Below are 18,862 nucleotides of genomic sequence, written 5' to 3'. Positions count from 1 at the left end.
TCGTGAAAAGAGAGCGCTAAAAATGACTAATCATATCACTTGAAAGTATGCACACAAACAGATTTATATTTACATGCATCTTTTTAGTATTATATGGTTCATTTTTACGAATTCTGACTGTTTTAATGACACATGGCTGAAGTTTTACTTAATAACTAACAATGGGATGAATCTCACATGGATCTCAACATTGAGCATTGGCAGAAAGTATATGTATAGTTCCGCTGATCCAGATGAGGACTATATTAACACCATATGGTAAAATAGTCATTTCAAACTCTTTAAAGATATACTGTCTATGCTCAAATTTGATTTTTGAAAATATTGATAAATGCCACACAGTCACTGTGTATACAATGTATCTAAAATAAACATGTTTCGACTTCATTTAAAGTAGTTGTGTTATGTTTTGAACTATATACACAAAAGATGGTCTCAATATTAATATATATTGTCACTAAAAAAACTGGCAGTTTTTAGAAGAAAAGACCAACTTTAATTGACCCGTTATAAAGAATGCAGCTTCCCTTGCATTGTTTATTCATTTTTTTTATTCAAATAAAACATATTTGAACAGTAAAAATTTCATGGATTTCAATACATTTCTAATATAAAAATATTTTACCCAAAGACGAACATAGTTTATTTATGTAAAATTCAAAGGGTTTTTGAAGAAAACTGGAACGTGATAATTCTCTTTATATTTACACTGGCACATGCTTAAATCAATTTCATAACATATGCTATTATATATCAAGGTTTTTTTTTATGACAGTGAACACATTTTGACTGTTTTGCTTTATCTGGTCCATTTATTGGTAGCAATTAGTTTATAATTCTTTTCTCAAAAACACACTTCCTTTTTTTTTATATCTTTTTGAATGTTATCAACGGACAAGAAATAGAAATTGTAAACCATTTTAATTATCTTGGCACAGTTTTCAGCTACACTGGTAATTTTTCGTTGCACAGGGAACATTTGATTGGTAAATCTTTAAAAGCTTTAAATATGTTATTGTATAATTGTAAAGATTTTGATTTAAAGCCTACATTATTGTGCCAGCTTTTTGATGCATTTGTTGGATCAATTTTATCATACTCTTCAGAGATTTGGGGCTATAATAAGTCCAAAGACATAGAACGTATACACATGAAATTTTGTAAAAGAATTTTAAATGTTAGACAAAATACATGTTACGCAAGCGTATACGGAGATTTAGGTAGATATCCTCTTTTCATAAATAGATATGTTAGAATTATAAAATTTTGGTGTAGATTGTTAGTTACAGATAATATTATCTTGCAGAAGGTTTATGAACAAAGTTTATACGATTGTCATAAAGGTTGTAATAATTGGGTTAATGATGTTAAGAATATGCTTGATATGTATGGGTTTTCCGATTATTTTGTTAATATTAATAAAGTTGATTGTAAAATTTTTCCAAGATTATTTAAACAAAGACTGTTGGATAATTATAGACAAGAATGGAATACATCGATTGAAAACAGTTTAGTATTGGATCTTTATAAAAGTTGTAAAACAACACTACTATATGAAAATTATTTAGATATTTTACCAAAACACTATAGATTTTTTATTACAAGAATGAGAATGTCAGCTCATTCACTGAGAATTCAAACTGGAAGGTATGGTCAAAATAGATTGCCACGTAATGAACGATATTGTCTTTGCTGTAACAATGTTGATATAGAGGACGAGTACCATTTCATATTGATATGCCCATGTTTCTTAGAAATTAGAAAAAAGTTTATTAAAAAATACTACTATAAAAGGCCTTCCGTGATAAAGTTTATTGAACTACTATGTAGCAATAAAAAGAATATATTATTTAATCTGGTAAAATAGATAAAAGAGTCATTAAATTACAGAAATACTATTGTTAATTCTGTCAGATAAATTTGATTTATGAATATATATGTCTTATTAAAGAAATTCCATTCAACATTTTTATGTATAGATTTTTTCTGAAGATATGTCTGCTATGTAAACATGTATATTTAATTATGTTTAAAACAGTTTATCCTCAACACTATAATACCAATTTTTGTTAATTTGAAATAACATTCTAGAATAATAACTAAAGTAACGTGACATTGTCTTTAAAGTTTGTTTTAATGCATTGGAAATTAGTATTGAAAATGTATTGTAATGTATTGCAATGTATTATCACACTATGTATGATTATGATTATGTACTATGTACAAGTCGAAATAAAATAATGTTCTGTTCTGTTCTGTTCTGTTCTGTTCTGTTCTGTTATCATGAATTATATGTCATAATGTCATTCTCAGATAGAGTGTCATGACCGCAAAATAGATAATTCGTCGCTGAATAAACTTTACCGGCTTAACGGTGTTGGGTTACGTATATCCACCGCAGAAAGGTGTCATTGGACGTCCTAGATGGTAATCACTTTATGACATCCCTTTCCTGGAGGAGGCGGAGTTTCGAAGTCACATGCTTATGACATCACAGAAAAACAAGATGGAGGCTTCCAAAACGGAGGCGCGGGAAATTGTCCAGAAAAAATACCATTTTTCTGGTTCAAACTCCCTTAAAAAATTGGGAGACATCAATTTTTAACACGAGAAACAAACCAACTCTCTTTTCGTGTAAGTAAAGACCCGTAAATAAGCTTAAGATACCCTGTATGTTTCATTCTATTATTGTCAATTTTGTTAGAAATTATACTGAAAAGCGAACGGAACAAATACGCGGAAAGTGTTACTGGACACACAGGGACCCCTCATGACCTCCCTACTCACAGGCACTAGACACAATTATTTTACCCATATACGCTCATAATACTTTATAATTATAAAGAATATTCTTTATATATAGTATAATGAGCGTATATGGGTAAAATAATTGTGTCTAGTGCCTGTGTCCCCACTGGCACTGTAGTGTAGAGAACTGTCTGTATTTGTGCGATATTTTGCAGACAGTTTCTCCCCATTTTATTCTTTTAAAAATATCGTTTTTTTCTTATTTGATATAAATGGGTTGACGTAGCCTACAGAGCCCCCTCTTGACTAGATCTACAGGGTTGAGACGACTCGGCCCTATACCTGTATACCAGCTCGGCACTATACCTGTATACCAGCTCGGCACGGGTCAACTCGGCCAACTTAAAAAAAAACATTCATTTTGTTCTGATTACTTGCATGTCATCAAGACCATCTAATCACAGGAACCTGAAATTATATCCAAAACATAAAAATAACGATTTAAAAAAAATCCCATATATATACTATAATTTTTATAGTATATATTATATATATATATATTATAGGTGGCGCGATAGCTCAGTTGGTTAAACCACTGACTATCACTCCTGAGGTCCCGGGTTCGATCCTGGGTTACACCCTTGGGATTTTTCAGAGACACTTTCAGTGTTTCCCACCTACATAGAGGTGTACTGGTAAGAAATCCAGGTAATCCTCGCATGTATCAGTGCTATACACTGGGCATGTAAAAGAACCAAGGGGTCTATTCAATAAGAGCTAGGGACTGGTTCCCGGATTCCCTTGTATCTTAAAGCTGTTTCTTAAATGTATACAATGTATACCTGCCTGTAACACTCGTAAGAGGGGTTGGCAGTATCCAGAGATAGATAGATATATGGGTTTTTTTTTTGTTTTGGACATAATTTCAGGTTCCTGTGATCTAATATATTTTAAATGAAAAATAAGAGATATCTGCGGATCAGCTTTACTATTATATTATTGTATTATATTATACATAGGATGGTCCCCTATGGTACCACTGTTCTTATTATTTCCAGCAAATTGTGCAAATAAAAAGAACTTGTATTTACTATTTTATTGAATTGTGTTTTGTTGTCGCATCTTGACATTAAAATACACATGTCATTGATAGAAATAACTCCAAAATTTAAATTAGAAACATCTATGGTCAGTCAGCCATGTTTTGAATGGGAGCTTAAACGGAGAGCACTATGGTACCGTTGTATGTTAATTGATGGCCCTTTTTTAATTCAGTATAATTTTTTGTAACAGAATATGATGTCACTACAGTTTCAGCAGACAACCTTCACTTGTCGGAACATGAAATTATAAGTTTAACTGTTAAATATGGGGTAAAATAAAGAAGTATTTTTAACACACACCGGCAGCTTTGGATTTTCCTATCAATGACAGAATTTATTTGAAATGGAAAAAATTCTATCCAAATTCACAAAAAGCAGCACTTCCACTTTCACTTTAATGGTGGAAACAGTATTTGGTGGCATTCAATGTGTAAAGAAACAAATTTTCTGATTACATCGGAATGGGCAAGGACGCTGTACCCGCGGGGAGTACTATACTTCATTGTATCTAATCTCATGCAAACTAGTTAAATCGGCCCAAAGTCAGATCGGCCCCAAGTCAAATCGGCTCAAAATCAGTCAAATCGGCCTCAAAATTAGTCAAATCGGCCACACAACAATTTTTAAAAGTCAAATCAGCCCCAAAATTAGTCAAATCGGCTCCAAAACTAGTATCAAATCGGCCCTTAAGTTATTTGTTGGTTATTGAAAATGACTGATAATTGTATAGACTGTGGAAGTGTTGTGAGGAAACGGCAGGAGGCAGTCACTTGTGATGACAACATAGGAAGTGTAATACCGGTGAGTTACTTTAATTGACAAAACTTATCAGGAGTAAAAATATTGCCATTACATTTGAAAATATATCATCATGACTAACAGGTTTAAATATATATTTAATACTTAAAAATAATGGTGAATTAATTGCCATAGCAAAATAATTAAAAAAAACCCAAAACATATCTATATCTAAATTCAATTTTTAAAGAGCAGTTTTTACATTGACTTTTTTTTTTTTGAAAAAAAAGTAGAGGTATTGCTATAGTCTTATTTCTTGGTGTATTGTCTTCATACTTGGCCACAACAACCCTTGGGACAAGACCTTTCAGTAGACCACACTAAACTTGACCTTCATCTATAAATGACTTTGACCTTCAAGGTTAAAAGTCCAAATTTTGCTTGTTCATGCTGTTATTGACTGTAACTTTGTTATTTTTGAATGGATTGTCTTCAAACTTGAACATAATAATCTTCAAGGATATCCCTTAAAAATAACTTGACAGACCTTGACCTTCACTCATAAATGACCTTGACTTTGAAGGTCAAATTATTGAATTTTATTTTTTTTTTTGGCTATTATTGCCTGTAACTTTGTTATTTTTGAATGGATTGTCTTCAAACTTGAACATAATAATCTTCTTGGATAACACTTAAAATAACCAGACAGACCTTGACCTTCACTCATTAATGACCTTGACCTTTTCATTGTTTTTGCTGTAACTGGCTTTAACTTTGCTATTATTGAAGGGATCAGCTTCATATTATAACAAAACATACTTAAGGACAAGACCTTGTCACCACCACATGTAACCACCATGTGACACCACCAGCACTTGACACCACCAGCACATGACTTCACCACATGTCACCACCACATGTCACCACTACATGACTCCACCACGTGACCCCACCCAAGAATCCACCACGTGACTCCACATGTCACCACAACATGACACCACCACGTGACTCCACGTGTCACCACAACATGACACCACCATGTGACACACCATGTGACACCACATGTCACCACAACATGACACCACCATGTGACACCACGTGTCACCACCATCAGTTCACATGTCACCACCACGTGACACAATGTGACACCGCCATGTGATACCACATGTCACAACCACGTGTCAACAACTCCAGGTATGTGCGTGTTTCTATTTATAGAATTGCGTGTTTCTGTTTATATATATATATATATATATATATATATATATATATATATATATATATATATATATATATATATATATATATATATATATATATATATATATATATATATATAAATGAGTATATTTTAAAGATTTTGTTCAAACATTTCTTTGTTTGCTTTTAGAGAAAGTTAAAAGTTGAGCGTTGCCCCCGCCTGCTGGTGGCTCTTGTTTCCTTGTTGCCATGACAACCAGAGTTCTGCTTATAATTAAATTCTTTGAACAAATTTTTAAAGTTGACTACCAAAGGAACATTCCTGTGAAGTTTAGATGGAATTGGCTTAGCAGTTTAAGAGGAGATGTCATTTAAAGTAAAAGTTTATGGACAGACGGCTGGACAGGTGAGCTAACAAGCAAAAACTTGATTGTCCTGCAAGAATAATTATCAAGTCAATAGTTTGATTTCCAGTTTATATGTAATGCCACTCTTAATTCAGGGTTCCCACGGTCAGGGAAAAGTCAGGGAAAAATGATTTTTTTTCAAGGTCAGGGAAAAATCAGGGAATTTTGAAATTGGTCAGGGAAATTTGAAAAATATGCAAAAGTCAGGGAAAAGTCAGGGAATTTTGTAGAAAAAAATTTTTGTCAAACAGCAAGAAGCAAAATCAGTAAAAGCTAAGGCAGTTTCTTCCATTATTTTGGGTATCTTTGTTATTTTTGATTATGAGCTTCTGTTTTATTTTCATATTCTTTTACTCTTATAAATGATTATGCTTCTGCCTGAAGATTTTGGATATTTTTGTCTTTAACAGTAACTAACTTATTAAGAAAGAAGCTAAAAGGAGTTTAAGCATCCATTGCCTCCAGAGCTATTTATGGTTTGTTCTTGTGAAAGAGGCTGATAATCTGCTCAGGAGGCTGAAAAAAAGATGAAAATGGACTTGCTTTTGAAGTCAAATGCCAAGTGCAATGCCTTCAGGGTCAAGGTGAAAGAAAAGTATTAAAAGAATCCAGTTAAGATATTGAGAAACTTGAGAAACACTTTGTGGACTTCGATTAAGTGCCATGTTGTGTTTTTGCACACATGCATTAAACCATAACTTTGAGATACTAACTGCCATAGCTAGTTTTATTAGTAGTATTATTAGCTCTTACTGCATTCTGCTTTTTATGTAGCCACTTTATTACCTGTCTTATTGTTTCTTGTCCAACACCAGTTTTCCATTGATTATTATCATATATTTTATTAAAATGCAGGCCTGTTTTAGTCAATCCTCCAATGATTACACTGCTTTGTATTTTTTAAGAGAATGAAACATCTTTGTATTATCAAATACTTTACATTTTGGATAAATGTACTCATACTTGTTGAAAGTAAACAAGACAAGTAGCTTATGACAATTGCTCACTAATATTCATTTTTTTATCTTGAATAATTTAAAATAAAGAATTGGAGAAAATAGGTTGGCTATTTGGGGAGGAGGAGGTCGAAATACATGTATAAAAAATACATTTAATGCTTTAAGATTGTGCAAACTTGACGCTGTTATTGGTCAGGGAAAAATGGTCAGCTTTGTGTTGGTTTGTCTGTCTGTTGGTCCATTACATTGTTTGCGGACAATAACATTAGTTAAGACTATGATACTGTAATCAAACTTAGTATTAAGCATCATTATGCGGAATCCTCTGTTGGGGTTGCATTTGGACCCCCTGGGGTCAAGGGTCCCTATTACTAAAATAGAAAAATGTTTTTTGGACAATAACTAGTTAGGAATGAGTTATTATACAAAGCAACTAAGTGAAGATCCTGGTTGGGATTGCAACTAATTTAAATAATTAGTTGATATTTTTTCCATAGTTATAGGTTGAGTTGAAAATTTTCTTCAGCCCACTTATTTTTCAAAAAGTCAAAGTTATGCATACTCTATTTTTCAGATTGATTGTATTACACATAATGTGAATAAACGAGTGATAAAAAAAAAAACATTCTCTTCAGTCTTGTTGATGATGGCGTAAGAGATACCAGCGAAATGAATCGACATGTAAAGTCTTTTACTAAAGCCCATTTTCCTTGTGTGCCTGATTTTGGTAACCACTTTTTTTTGAATATCAAGAAATGCAGGCTTCAAAATCATATGTATAGTGCTTTGACACTGTCACAGTATGTATTTCAAATTTTCAATGCTATACCTTATTGAACTGTATTACAATATTCACATTTCATTACTAAAAATATTTTATATATATATTATATAAAAACTGTTTCATTTATTAGAATATTATACAAAGAGTCTTGTACATAAATAGAATATAAAACTTGATAGATATGCACTTTTATTTACTTTAACCCTTAATCTGCTAAATTTCCTAAATTGACTTGTCTTGCTCCAAATTATGCTGGGATAAAAATGTTTTGTAAGTCAGCCAATAGCTTGGTCAGACGGCACACATATGCAGACTTGTCAGATTCTATATCCCTGGTTCCAGCAAGCTAAGGGTTAAAACATGTATAAACAGGTTTTCAACTGAAGATCAGGAAAATCTACAACAGAATGTTTATGCCTGGAAGAGAGAAAGGAGGGATGATTATGTCTACTACCAAGGTAATACATAAAATTATTAATTTTTAGCTCGACTTTTTTTGAAAAAAAAAGTAGAGGTATTGTTTTAGTCGGGTCGGCGTTGCCGTAGCCGTTGCCGTTCCCATTCCCGGCCGCAAACTTGTACCTGGATCATAACTTTTTTATTTCTTGGTGTATTGTCTTCATACTTAGCCACAACAACCCTTGGGACAAGACCTTTCAGTAGACCACACTAACCTTGACCTTCATCCATATATGACCTTGACCTTCAAGGTTAAAAGTCCAATTTTTGCTTGTTCATGCTGTTATTGGCTGTAACTTTGTTATTTTTGAATGGATTGTCTTCAAACTTGAACATAATAATCTTCAAGGATATCCCTTAAAAATAACTAGCCAGACCTTGACCTTCACTCATAAATGACCATGACTTTGAGGGCCAAATTATTGAAATTTTCATTTTTTTGGCTATTATTGGCTGTAACTTTGTTATTTTTGAATGGATTGTCTTCAAACTTGAACATAATTATCTTCAGGGATATCCCTTAAAAATAAGTAGACAGACCTTGACCTTCACTCATAAATGACCTTGACTTTGAAGGTCAAATTATTGAAATATTCATTTTTTTGGCTATTATTGGCTGTAACTTTGTTATTTTTGAATGGATTGTCTTGAAACTTGAACATAATAATCTTCAAAGATAACAGTTAAAAATATACCGAAAGACCTTGACCTTCACTCATTAATGACATTGTCTTTGAAGGTCAAATTATTGAAATTTTTATTGTTTTGGCGGTAACTGATTTGATGCTATTACTGAAGGGATCAACTTCATATTATAACAGAACATTCTTAAGGACCAGACCTTGTTGTTTATCAAACCCAAATTTGCTTGGGCTCTTTAATGACCTTGACCTTGAAGGTTAAATTACTGAATTTTTTCAGATTTGTGCATTAAATGACCATAATTATATATTTATTGGTGTGTGTGTGTGTATATATAGAAAATATAAATATAATTATATATATACATATCTAGCATCATCATGATCATCATTATCATCATCATCAACAACAACAACAACAACAAAATGTTTCTATTTATAGAAATTGCGTAATGTTTCTATTTATAGAAATTGTGTAATGTTTCTATTTATAGAAACTGCGTAATGTTTTATTTATAGAAATTGCGTAATGTTTCTATTGATAGAAATTGCATTCTATTTATAGAAATTGCGTAATGTTTCTATTTATAGAAATTGCATTCTATTTATAGAAATTGCGTAATGTTTCTATTTTTAGAAATTGCATTCTATTTATAGAAATTGCGTAATGTTTCTATTTATAGAAATTGCGTAATGTTTGTATGTTTAGAAATTGCGTAATGTTTCTATTTATAGAAATTGCGTAATGTTTCTATTTATAGAAATTGCGTAATGTTTCTATTTTTAGAAATTGCGTAATGTTTCTATTTATAGAATTGCGTGTTTCTATTCATATATATATACAAAATAGATAAAACTAATGTGACAAGACAGACCAACTAAATTTATAAAAAGGAAACGTTAAGATATGTTCAAACTTTTCTATGTTTGCGTTTAGAAAAAGTAAAAAGTCGAGCGTTGCCCCCGCCCGGCGGTGGCTCTTCTTTACATTTGCATCCATTTAGATTATAGGAGCGTACTTATTATTCAACATGTATATAAAAACGAAGTTGAAAAACATTCCCACCGCATAAGAAAGCTGTCATTTATAAATTTTGACTTTTATATCATGCTGACTGTCTTAAGAGACCGTTTCATTTAGCGACCGTTTTGGGTGTTTCCCTCGCTTAATACACGTTTGACTGTATAACATAGTGATTGGTCATAACTAGTAGATGACCCCTATTGATTTTGGGGTCACTAGGTTAAAGGTCAAGGTCATAGGGGCCTTAAATGTCAGAATGGTTTCTGCTGATTATCTTGAAAACTATACATCACAAAATCTATATTTCACGTAGTGATTGGTCATATATAATAGATGACCCCTATTGATTTTTGGGTCACTAGGTCAAAGGTCAATGTCACAGTTGCCTTAAATGTCAGAATGGTTTCAGCTCATTATCTTGAAAATTATTTATCACAAAGTCTTCATTATTTTCCTTTTTTCCATAATTGAACACTTCCATGTACCCATTTATGGCAAGTTTCTATAATAAAATAACCAATAATGTGAGTCAAGGGCTAGGAAGGGGGGCATATGTGTCATTCGACATTTCCTGTTTCCCTGTATTTTACAGTGGAATAAAGGCTGTTTCCCCTAGCCCATAATATATCAGCTAGAAGACAGAAAGCTGTCCCTTTAGATAGCCTCTGCTAGTACCATGCATGCTAAATTGAATTAAAATTGAAATTTTTATAAAATGTATGGGTAAATTCCATTCTCAGTGGTTGGACTTTTATTTTCCCCTTTTGTAATTTATCATGCTATATTTTCCCCTTTAGGAAATTGAAAAAAAAAATCACTGGTATAAATATAATTGCTGCTGGTGTTCACGAGTGAAAATATATTTCAATCTTACATGCAAAACATACAAATTTCCTATATATTTCATGCTATTTTAGTGATTTTAAGTCATCTTTTCTTGTTTTGCTGCGTAACGTCACGAGTTCTTCATGATGTCAGAACATCACTGTATACTGAATTTATTCCTGTTGATAATTCCATTTAGTTATGAAATATTATTTTCATCCGCATTCAAATATAGTCCGGCTACAGTGAAAATTATCAATTATAATTTCACTGTGAAAATTATCAAATATAAATTCACTTTCCACAGCAAAAAATGTAAGAAATTTCGTTCTTACATGTAAAAATGAAAATAAACACTTGTGAAAATGTTGAAAATCTGATGGTCACTTTTGAAATAAACTTTCTATCACACACTGAAAAAAATATCCTGTTTAAACTTATAATATTACAGTGTAAGACAAAACATCAACTAGTCATCCAGATAGTTCAGTGATTAGAATATCTGTTTCTTTTAGCAGAAGACCTGGGTTCAAGTCCCAGTCTGGATAGCTGTTGTTTTGTTTTGAAACTGTTATTTCATTTAACCTAAAATATTAATCTGATAAGATTATTTTAATATTTTTTTTAGGATAATAGATTTTGTTATTAATTTATAGTAAACTTGCGCATAATTTTTAAAGAAGTTTAAAGGCAATTTAAAGAATTTAGAAATACAGTGTTGCAAAATGGTAATGTGTTACATGATGGCTTTAATATTTTTTCAGTATTTTACAATATACTTGGCTTAATATTTATTGGATAACTTTAAAAAGAATAAAACAATAATTCATATCTGTACAGGTAACTAGAGTCGCGTAACTTAGCCCCTGTCCTTGTTTTAGTTTGTCGTTCCTTATCATAGATCAGATACTCTTAAACATTCCGAAATATTGAGTGCAAATAAGGCTCTTTGGTTGCTCGTACCTAAGGTTTTTGAGTCATACATTTTGTTTAATGTAGAATCATCAAGGATTTCTGCTTCCTTTGGCTTGTTCTCCAAACCAATTTTTTATAGCTGTTGCATTATTTTTTGTCAACACTGCCCTAGCTTTGGAGAATTTTGTCTAAAAACATCATCATCTTGATCTTTTTGATTATTTTCCATGTCAAATAAATCATCAGATACTAGCCTGAACAATAATAGTCTTCTGCAATATTCTGTTTTAAGTGTAGCAGACACCCTTTTATTATTATTTGTTGTTGTTGTGTTCACATGCATGTATATTGTTGGGAAATAACTGTGTTTCTTTGTAATTGGGGTGCAATGAGGGGAAAAAGTAGTCCGGCTACGGTGAAAATTATATTTTTAGCTCATCTTTTGTGATCACTTTTCGTCCAGCGCCGTCCGGCGTCCATCCGTCCATAAACTTAATTTAAATGACATCTCCTCATAAACGGTTAACACCACTAAGCCAATTTCATCCAAACTTCACAGGAATGTTCCTTTTTATTATTATTTGTTGTTGTTGTGTTCACATGCATGTATATTGTTGGGAAATAACTGTGTTTCTTTGTAATTGGGGTGCAATGAGGGGAAAAAGTAGTCCGGCTACGGTGAAAATTATATTTTTAGCTCATCTTTTGTGATCACTTTTCGTCCAGCGCCGTCCGGCGTCCATCCGTCCATAAACTTAATTTAAATGACATCTCCTCATAAACGGTTAACACCACTAAGCCAATTTCATCCAAACTTCACAGGAATGTTCCTTTGGTGGTCACCTTTAAAATTTGTTCAAAGAATTTAATTCCATACAGAACTCTGGTTGCCATGGCAACCGAAAGAAAAAACTTTAAATATCTTCTTTTAAAAAAAAAACCCAAAGAGCTAGAGCTTAGATATTTGGCATGAAACATCTTCTAGTGAGTGTCTTCCAAGTTTTTTTTTCAAAAAAAAACCAAGAGGTTTAAACTGGCACCGCCCTGGGACCTATGTACAGATGAGCGACTTCAGGGCCATCATGGCCCTCTTGTTTAAATTTCACTAGTGGTTTATCAGAATATAATCATCTAATATATTATAGTAAAACACTGTAAAGCATGAAATAAGTTGTTTTTGTTCCATGTCGTGCTTTGAGGGTACCTATGTGTTAAAAAAAGAGAGTGTACTTGTGATATAAAAATTCAAATTAAGACAGGTAGCCCGTGCCGCTGCAAAACCGAAAGTAGGGTGTTTTTATGAATTTCTCTTTTATTTTTGACAATAATTATATACTGCCATTTGTCGGAAGATGATATGAATATGAACATATTAAATATGTATGATGCATATATAATCAAGCCACAGGTTCATTTCAGCCCGAACAATATATGTCGAGGTGATGGACGAGACAAGACATGTCGATTTTTTGTAGCTTATTGTGAAGGTGTAGTACATGAAAATCGGCACATGACAAATCAGCACATAAATAAAACATTCTAGTGTTCCGTGGTATACATCTTTTCTACATGTCATACCTCCTTTCCTTATTACAATGAAATTTTACTGGATTGTTATCCATCGCTGGTTTGTTTTTAGCAGAGAATGACCTGTGTATGTTCAGAGAGGGTACCGTTTGAGCAGATTTCGCAAAGAGGGTACCGAGATGGATATGCACCGTGATGTTTGTTTTTAAACTTTTCCACACAACGAGCATGCTTAATGAAGAAACTCAATGATTTTAAAGCACCGTTTTATATGAAGATGAACAAGCGGTAAAAAACACCTCCATCATGCCTCCATATATTGGTTGTCGTGAGTTCTTGACACCATCTTTTTTGTAAGAATTCTGCCACGTTCTTTGTTAATTGAGTATTGGTGAAAGAGGCATTTAAGACATAAGCCGATTTAGGCAGTACAAGTGAATGCACTTTATTCAAGCACTAAAGCAGCTGACCACCAAACATGGGTTGGAGTCTTTGTTTTACACAAAAAAAAAAAAAAAAAAAAAAAAAAACATACATATACACATACTGTCATACATATATTGTTTTTCAGACCCATATTCACCAGAAATTTGAAAATTTGCATGTTTATACATATCGTCATTGATGTTTCAAGCCAACATAGTTCATGTCTTACATTGATATCAGTTTTAAACGTTTTTTCCAGTTTTCATCTTCCTCCGTTTTAAGTCGTACATATGTATACATTTTAGAAAAATCAGACATCTAGATGCGGTTTGTCACCAAAGCCTTTGGCAATACAATTATTTGAAGTTTTTTTTTCTACGGATAAACCACTGCTTCTATCAACCGAATTTCATTATATTACACGGTATATTTATTTCATTATTAGAAAAGGAAGTTGACGTCCATATATTGTTTGTCGTTTAAGGTAGTATACACTAAACCTTGCAGGTACATCAAAAGGCATTCGAAACAATTTAGGCAGTATAAGGGATAACCTAAATTATTGCTTATTAAATATGACAACACGTTCAGCACTTTATCCAGAGACTTTTATTCAGGCACTGAAGCAAGTGACCTCCTTACATGGGTTATCGTCATGTGTGATTTACCCAAGCAAATTTATATTTATTGTATTTGACTGGATACATTTATACCTGCTATTAATGTAGTTGCAGGTCATAAAAAATCTTCAGTAAATGTAGGTAGATAATAATTATTGTCGTCATTCATAAACCCTATCAGTTCCTAACTTTTTTTTTTACATTCATGTTTATTAACGCATTCAAACGAGATTCAAGCAGGTTTAAGCAGTGTAAGTTATAACCTCTAAATGCTGTACGTATATATCGCCTTCAGTCGGGCACCGAAGGAGGTGACCTCCAAAAGTGGGTTGTCGTTCAAATATATAATTGTTGTTGTATATGATTGGATCTTTACAAACGTGTCCTTTTAGTAATCTTATTTCATAAAGCACATATATACAAGAAGATTTTATATACAAAAACACAACAATGCTTGTTGTCATTGTTTCCATATGACTTTCCCTAGTAATTTAAAAATCTGCTATGTCTACAATTGGACTTATTTAAATTCAATGAAAGTAAAAACGATACTCACACACACGCGCACACACACACACACAAACACACGCACGCACGCACGCACGCACACACACACACACACACACATGTCGACATTGCTGATGAAAACCAACATAGTTCAAGTATTATATTGATTTAGATTTTAAACGGTATTTTCCAGTTTTCTTCTTCCGTCTTAAGAAGTACACATTAAGGGAAAATTGAGACATTAAAATGCCGACATAAACACTTGTCTATGGATAAACCATGGATTCAATCCACAAGTTTTCATTTATTCTCCCCCCCCCCCCCTACCCCCATCTTATGCTTATTAACCGATTCAAACCACATTCAAGCCAATTTATGCAGTGTTAGTTGTAATAAACACTCCTTTTCCAAAGCAAGTACATGTAAATGTAAGTTATGTATTGCACTTCAGTCAGGCATCGAAGCAGTTGACCTCCAAAAGCGGGTTGTCCTTTTACCCAAATTTACATGTTCTTAACGTAATCTTAGCTTATTAAGTACATGTTATACCAGAAGATTGTAAAGTAAATGTATATACATGTAGATTTTAAAATTTTAAACCCGCAGACCTTACATCCGTATATTGGTTGTTAACATAATTGTCACTGTTTTTACAACCTCATTTTATGAATTCAAAAGTTCGCTATTCATAAACTTGCCATTGTTTGCATTATTATATAAAATGGCTAAACACGTAATAGAATAAATAAAGTGAATATACATGATCATAAGATTTCTCCACATCCAGATACTGGCTGTCAGAATTGCATTTAACAATGCACTTTTCTAATTTAGATAGCACTTTATACAGGTACTGGGGCAGGTGACCTCCATACACGGGTTGTCGTCTTCATTTTACCCAAGACAAACTATTTATTGGTGTAATTGGTTGAATCCTTTAAAAATTGGTTTGCCTTCGCCTCAAATGTCGACAATTTATGTAAATTCACTTAATGATAGTCATATCATAATGAGTCGCTTCTGGATGACGCTGGAAGAGCCTAGATTGACCCATGCAGAGCCCCGGTCGATCCAGGCAGAGCCCAGGACGATCCAGGCAGAGCCCCCTAAGCTAGAATCCCAGTGGATTGAAAACGCGCGAGAACATGATTACATGATTACATTGATCAATACATAATTTTATTTAATATAAAGAACAGTAATGCATGATGATTTTCTGAAAAATCCTTACGCAAGACTGGATATAATGGAAATGGGAAGGTAAAACAAACAAGTGCAATCATCGCAAATTGTCGTGGTTCTTTTGGAATCAAACCGGACTTTATCGGGGCTCTACCGGGATCAACCTTAGCTCCATCGTCATCCTCCGGGGCTCTGACTGCATTCTCCGAGGCTCTGCTGGCATTCTCCGGGGCTCTGCCAGCATTCACAAGGGCTCTGCCGTACGTAGCTCTACCGGCTATATCATACCCCGGATCATACCCGGTTTTTGCCGACAGAGCTATGGTGCTTCCCCGGTGTAACCCCGGTCGTTCCCGGCAGGGCAAAGCTATACTCCCCGGGTTATCACGGACCATCCCGGTGATATTAGATATTTTTTTTATTTCCGGGGTCGAATGCCAGATGTACCAGGATCATCCCGGACGTTGCTGGCAGAGTTATGGATGTATTCCGGCCGTTCCCAGATCACCTGGACGTCTACCGGGGCTTTGCCGGGATGTAAGTGAGACTGTAGCTTAAATTATGTACTGCACTTCAGTCAGGCATCGAAGCAGTTGACCTCCAAAAGCGGGTTGTCCTTTTACCCAAATTTACATGTTCTTAACGTAATCTTAGCTTATTAAGTACATGTTATACCAGAAGATTGTAAAGTAAATGTATATACATGTAAATTTTAAAATTTTTAACCCGCAGACCTTACATCCGTATATTGGTTGTTGACATAATTGTCAATATTTTCATAACCTCATTTATGAATCAAAAGTTCACTATTCCTAAACTTGCATTATTTGTAAAAAAAGAAGGTTCATATGTAATGGCTATACACGTAATAGAATAAATGGAGTTAATATACAAGTAAAGTACATGATTTTACATTCAGACATTAAACTTGTCTACATCCAGATACTGGCTGTCAGAATTGCATTTAACAATGCACTTTTCTAGGGATACATCATTCAGTTTACAGTCTAACCCGGTAGGCTATACACTTTATATGATCGTATAAGGGTATAAAAAGATGAACCTCCATATATTGGTTGTCGTCATTGATATATAATTATACTCTATCAGATTATGGGCGAACTGTTTTTCATGTTTAATTATTACAGGTAACATGCGTTAGGGGTGTAATTGATTACCTACAATTACTTATTATTGGTGATACATTCGGAAGCATGTACATCTCAAGTTTAGATTGCACTTTATTTAGGTACTGTGGCAGGTGACCACCATACACGGGTTGTCGTCTTTATTTTACCCAAGACAAACTATTTATTGGTGTAATTGATTGAACCCTTTAAAAAAATTGGTTTGCCTTCACCTCAAATGACGACAATTTATGTAAATTCACTTAATAATAGTCATAACATAATGTGTTTTGTAAGTGCATAAATATACAAAGCAACTAAAAGTATACAATTTCACAATTATTAGCGTTATAATATACAGTAGAGACACGCACATATAGTTTCGTGATGCTATAAGTTGCTTTGAAAACATAACTTCAATTCAACGTAGATCTAATATTGCGATATAATTAGTTTTCTTTATTAAAATAAAAACTGATGGAGAAATAAAAGTACATTTCGCATATTTACGTCCCTTTCCATTCACTATAGCAGCGTTCACTCAGACGCTCTTTAACATTCGCGCTAAAAAAAACGCTTATAATAGTAAACTCCGCCTTACTCCAGGAAAGGGATGTCTTATAGCCTCCACCGTCCTAGATTTCCTGACTTATAAATATCCGAGATAACACATATACATCTCATTATGACAGAGCCTGCGCAGAAGAAAACAGCAATGTCATCTCTAGACCAGTTGAAAACATTCACGACAGTTGTCGCTGATTCTGGTGACATCGATGGTGAGTTGTGCTGTTGGTTGTCTTCTTGTTCTTCACAGAATTTATCTGTCATGTTTGAACAGTGTTGAAATGCTGAAAATTAAGTGGGAAATGTTTTTAAAATAATTTTCATATTTTATAAAGAATTATGTCATCATGCACAATTATTTTCCATTCAATTTATGTATTTATGAGTGGAGAAATAAACAAAATCTTGTTTTAACACTGGAATCAATGATAATTTAGCGGCCATAATTTAGTTTTTTAAATGGCTACTGGTTGGGGACCACCAAAACCGGACAACCACCAAACCCGGACGGCCCCGAAAATGCTTGATTTAGAATTTTCTTTGTTCAGTGGTTGTCAGTCACTTTTTTATCAACAATAAATGCATGTTTCTTCTATAATTAAGTAAATAAATTTATTTCAACCTCCGTAAATGGTAATATTTTAATGTCTATTTCAAGAATGTTGACGTTGAAATTTGGGGGTCAAGAAAGCAATGCCTGACCTCATACAACAGCAATAATTATTTGCAAAGTAAACAATAGAATATCCAAAACTTCAGCATTTGCTGCTGAAATATTGTGTGTCATGTTAAAATAAAAAAAAGAACACCAAAGCTTTTATCTGAATTAAATCAACATTATTACATATCTGTCCGGACACATGGTACTGTAGTATGTACAATTTAGGTAATTTTGATACCCTCCTTGACGGGCCTTGGATATAAGTGTCAACATAATCAGAACTAAACAAACTAGTTTGTTAGTTAGGAGAAGAACCTAGCTGTACTGTGTCAAATTTTTGTACCTTTAGCTTTAAAATTATGAAATTTGTATAGAAAAATGTTCAAAAAGTGTCCGGTTGATGGTCCATGACCAGTACATAAACTTTGATAAAGATGTTATA

At 33.3% G+C, this 18,862-nt stretch overlaps 1 protein-coding gene across 1 annotated transcript in view; it reads left to right on the top strand.

Moving 5' to 3' along the window:
* The first annotated feature begins 2,295 nt into the window (after positions 1–2,295).
* The window catches only part of LOC132743588 (transaldolase-like), a 33,397-nt gene continuing 16,830 nt past the window's right edge, over positions 2,296–18,862 (top strand). The window contains exons 1-2 of the mRNA XM_060732120.1: positions 2,296–2,426; positions 17,834–17,971. Coding sequence (XP_060588103.1) covers positions 17,878–17,971 — 94 coding nt within the window. The 5' untranslated portion in view covers positions 2,296–2,426; positions 17,834–17,877. The remainder of the gene's footprint in view (positions 2,427–17,833; positions 17,972–18,862) is intronic.

The sequence above is a fragment of the Ruditapes philippinarum genome, unplaced genomic scaffold (genome assembly GCF_026571515.1).
Source record: "Ruditapes philippinarum isolate M1 unplaced genomic scaffold, ASM2657151v2 ctg3138_1_1_1_1, whole genome shotgun sequence".
In the NCBI taxonomy this organism is placed as follows: Eukaryota; Metazoa; Mollusca; class Bivalvia; order Venerida; family Veneridae; genus Ruditapes; species Ruditapes philippinarum.
The sequence above is the reverse complement of the archived record's forward strand: the minus strand, read 5'-3'. Positions and strand labels throughout refer to the sequence as shown.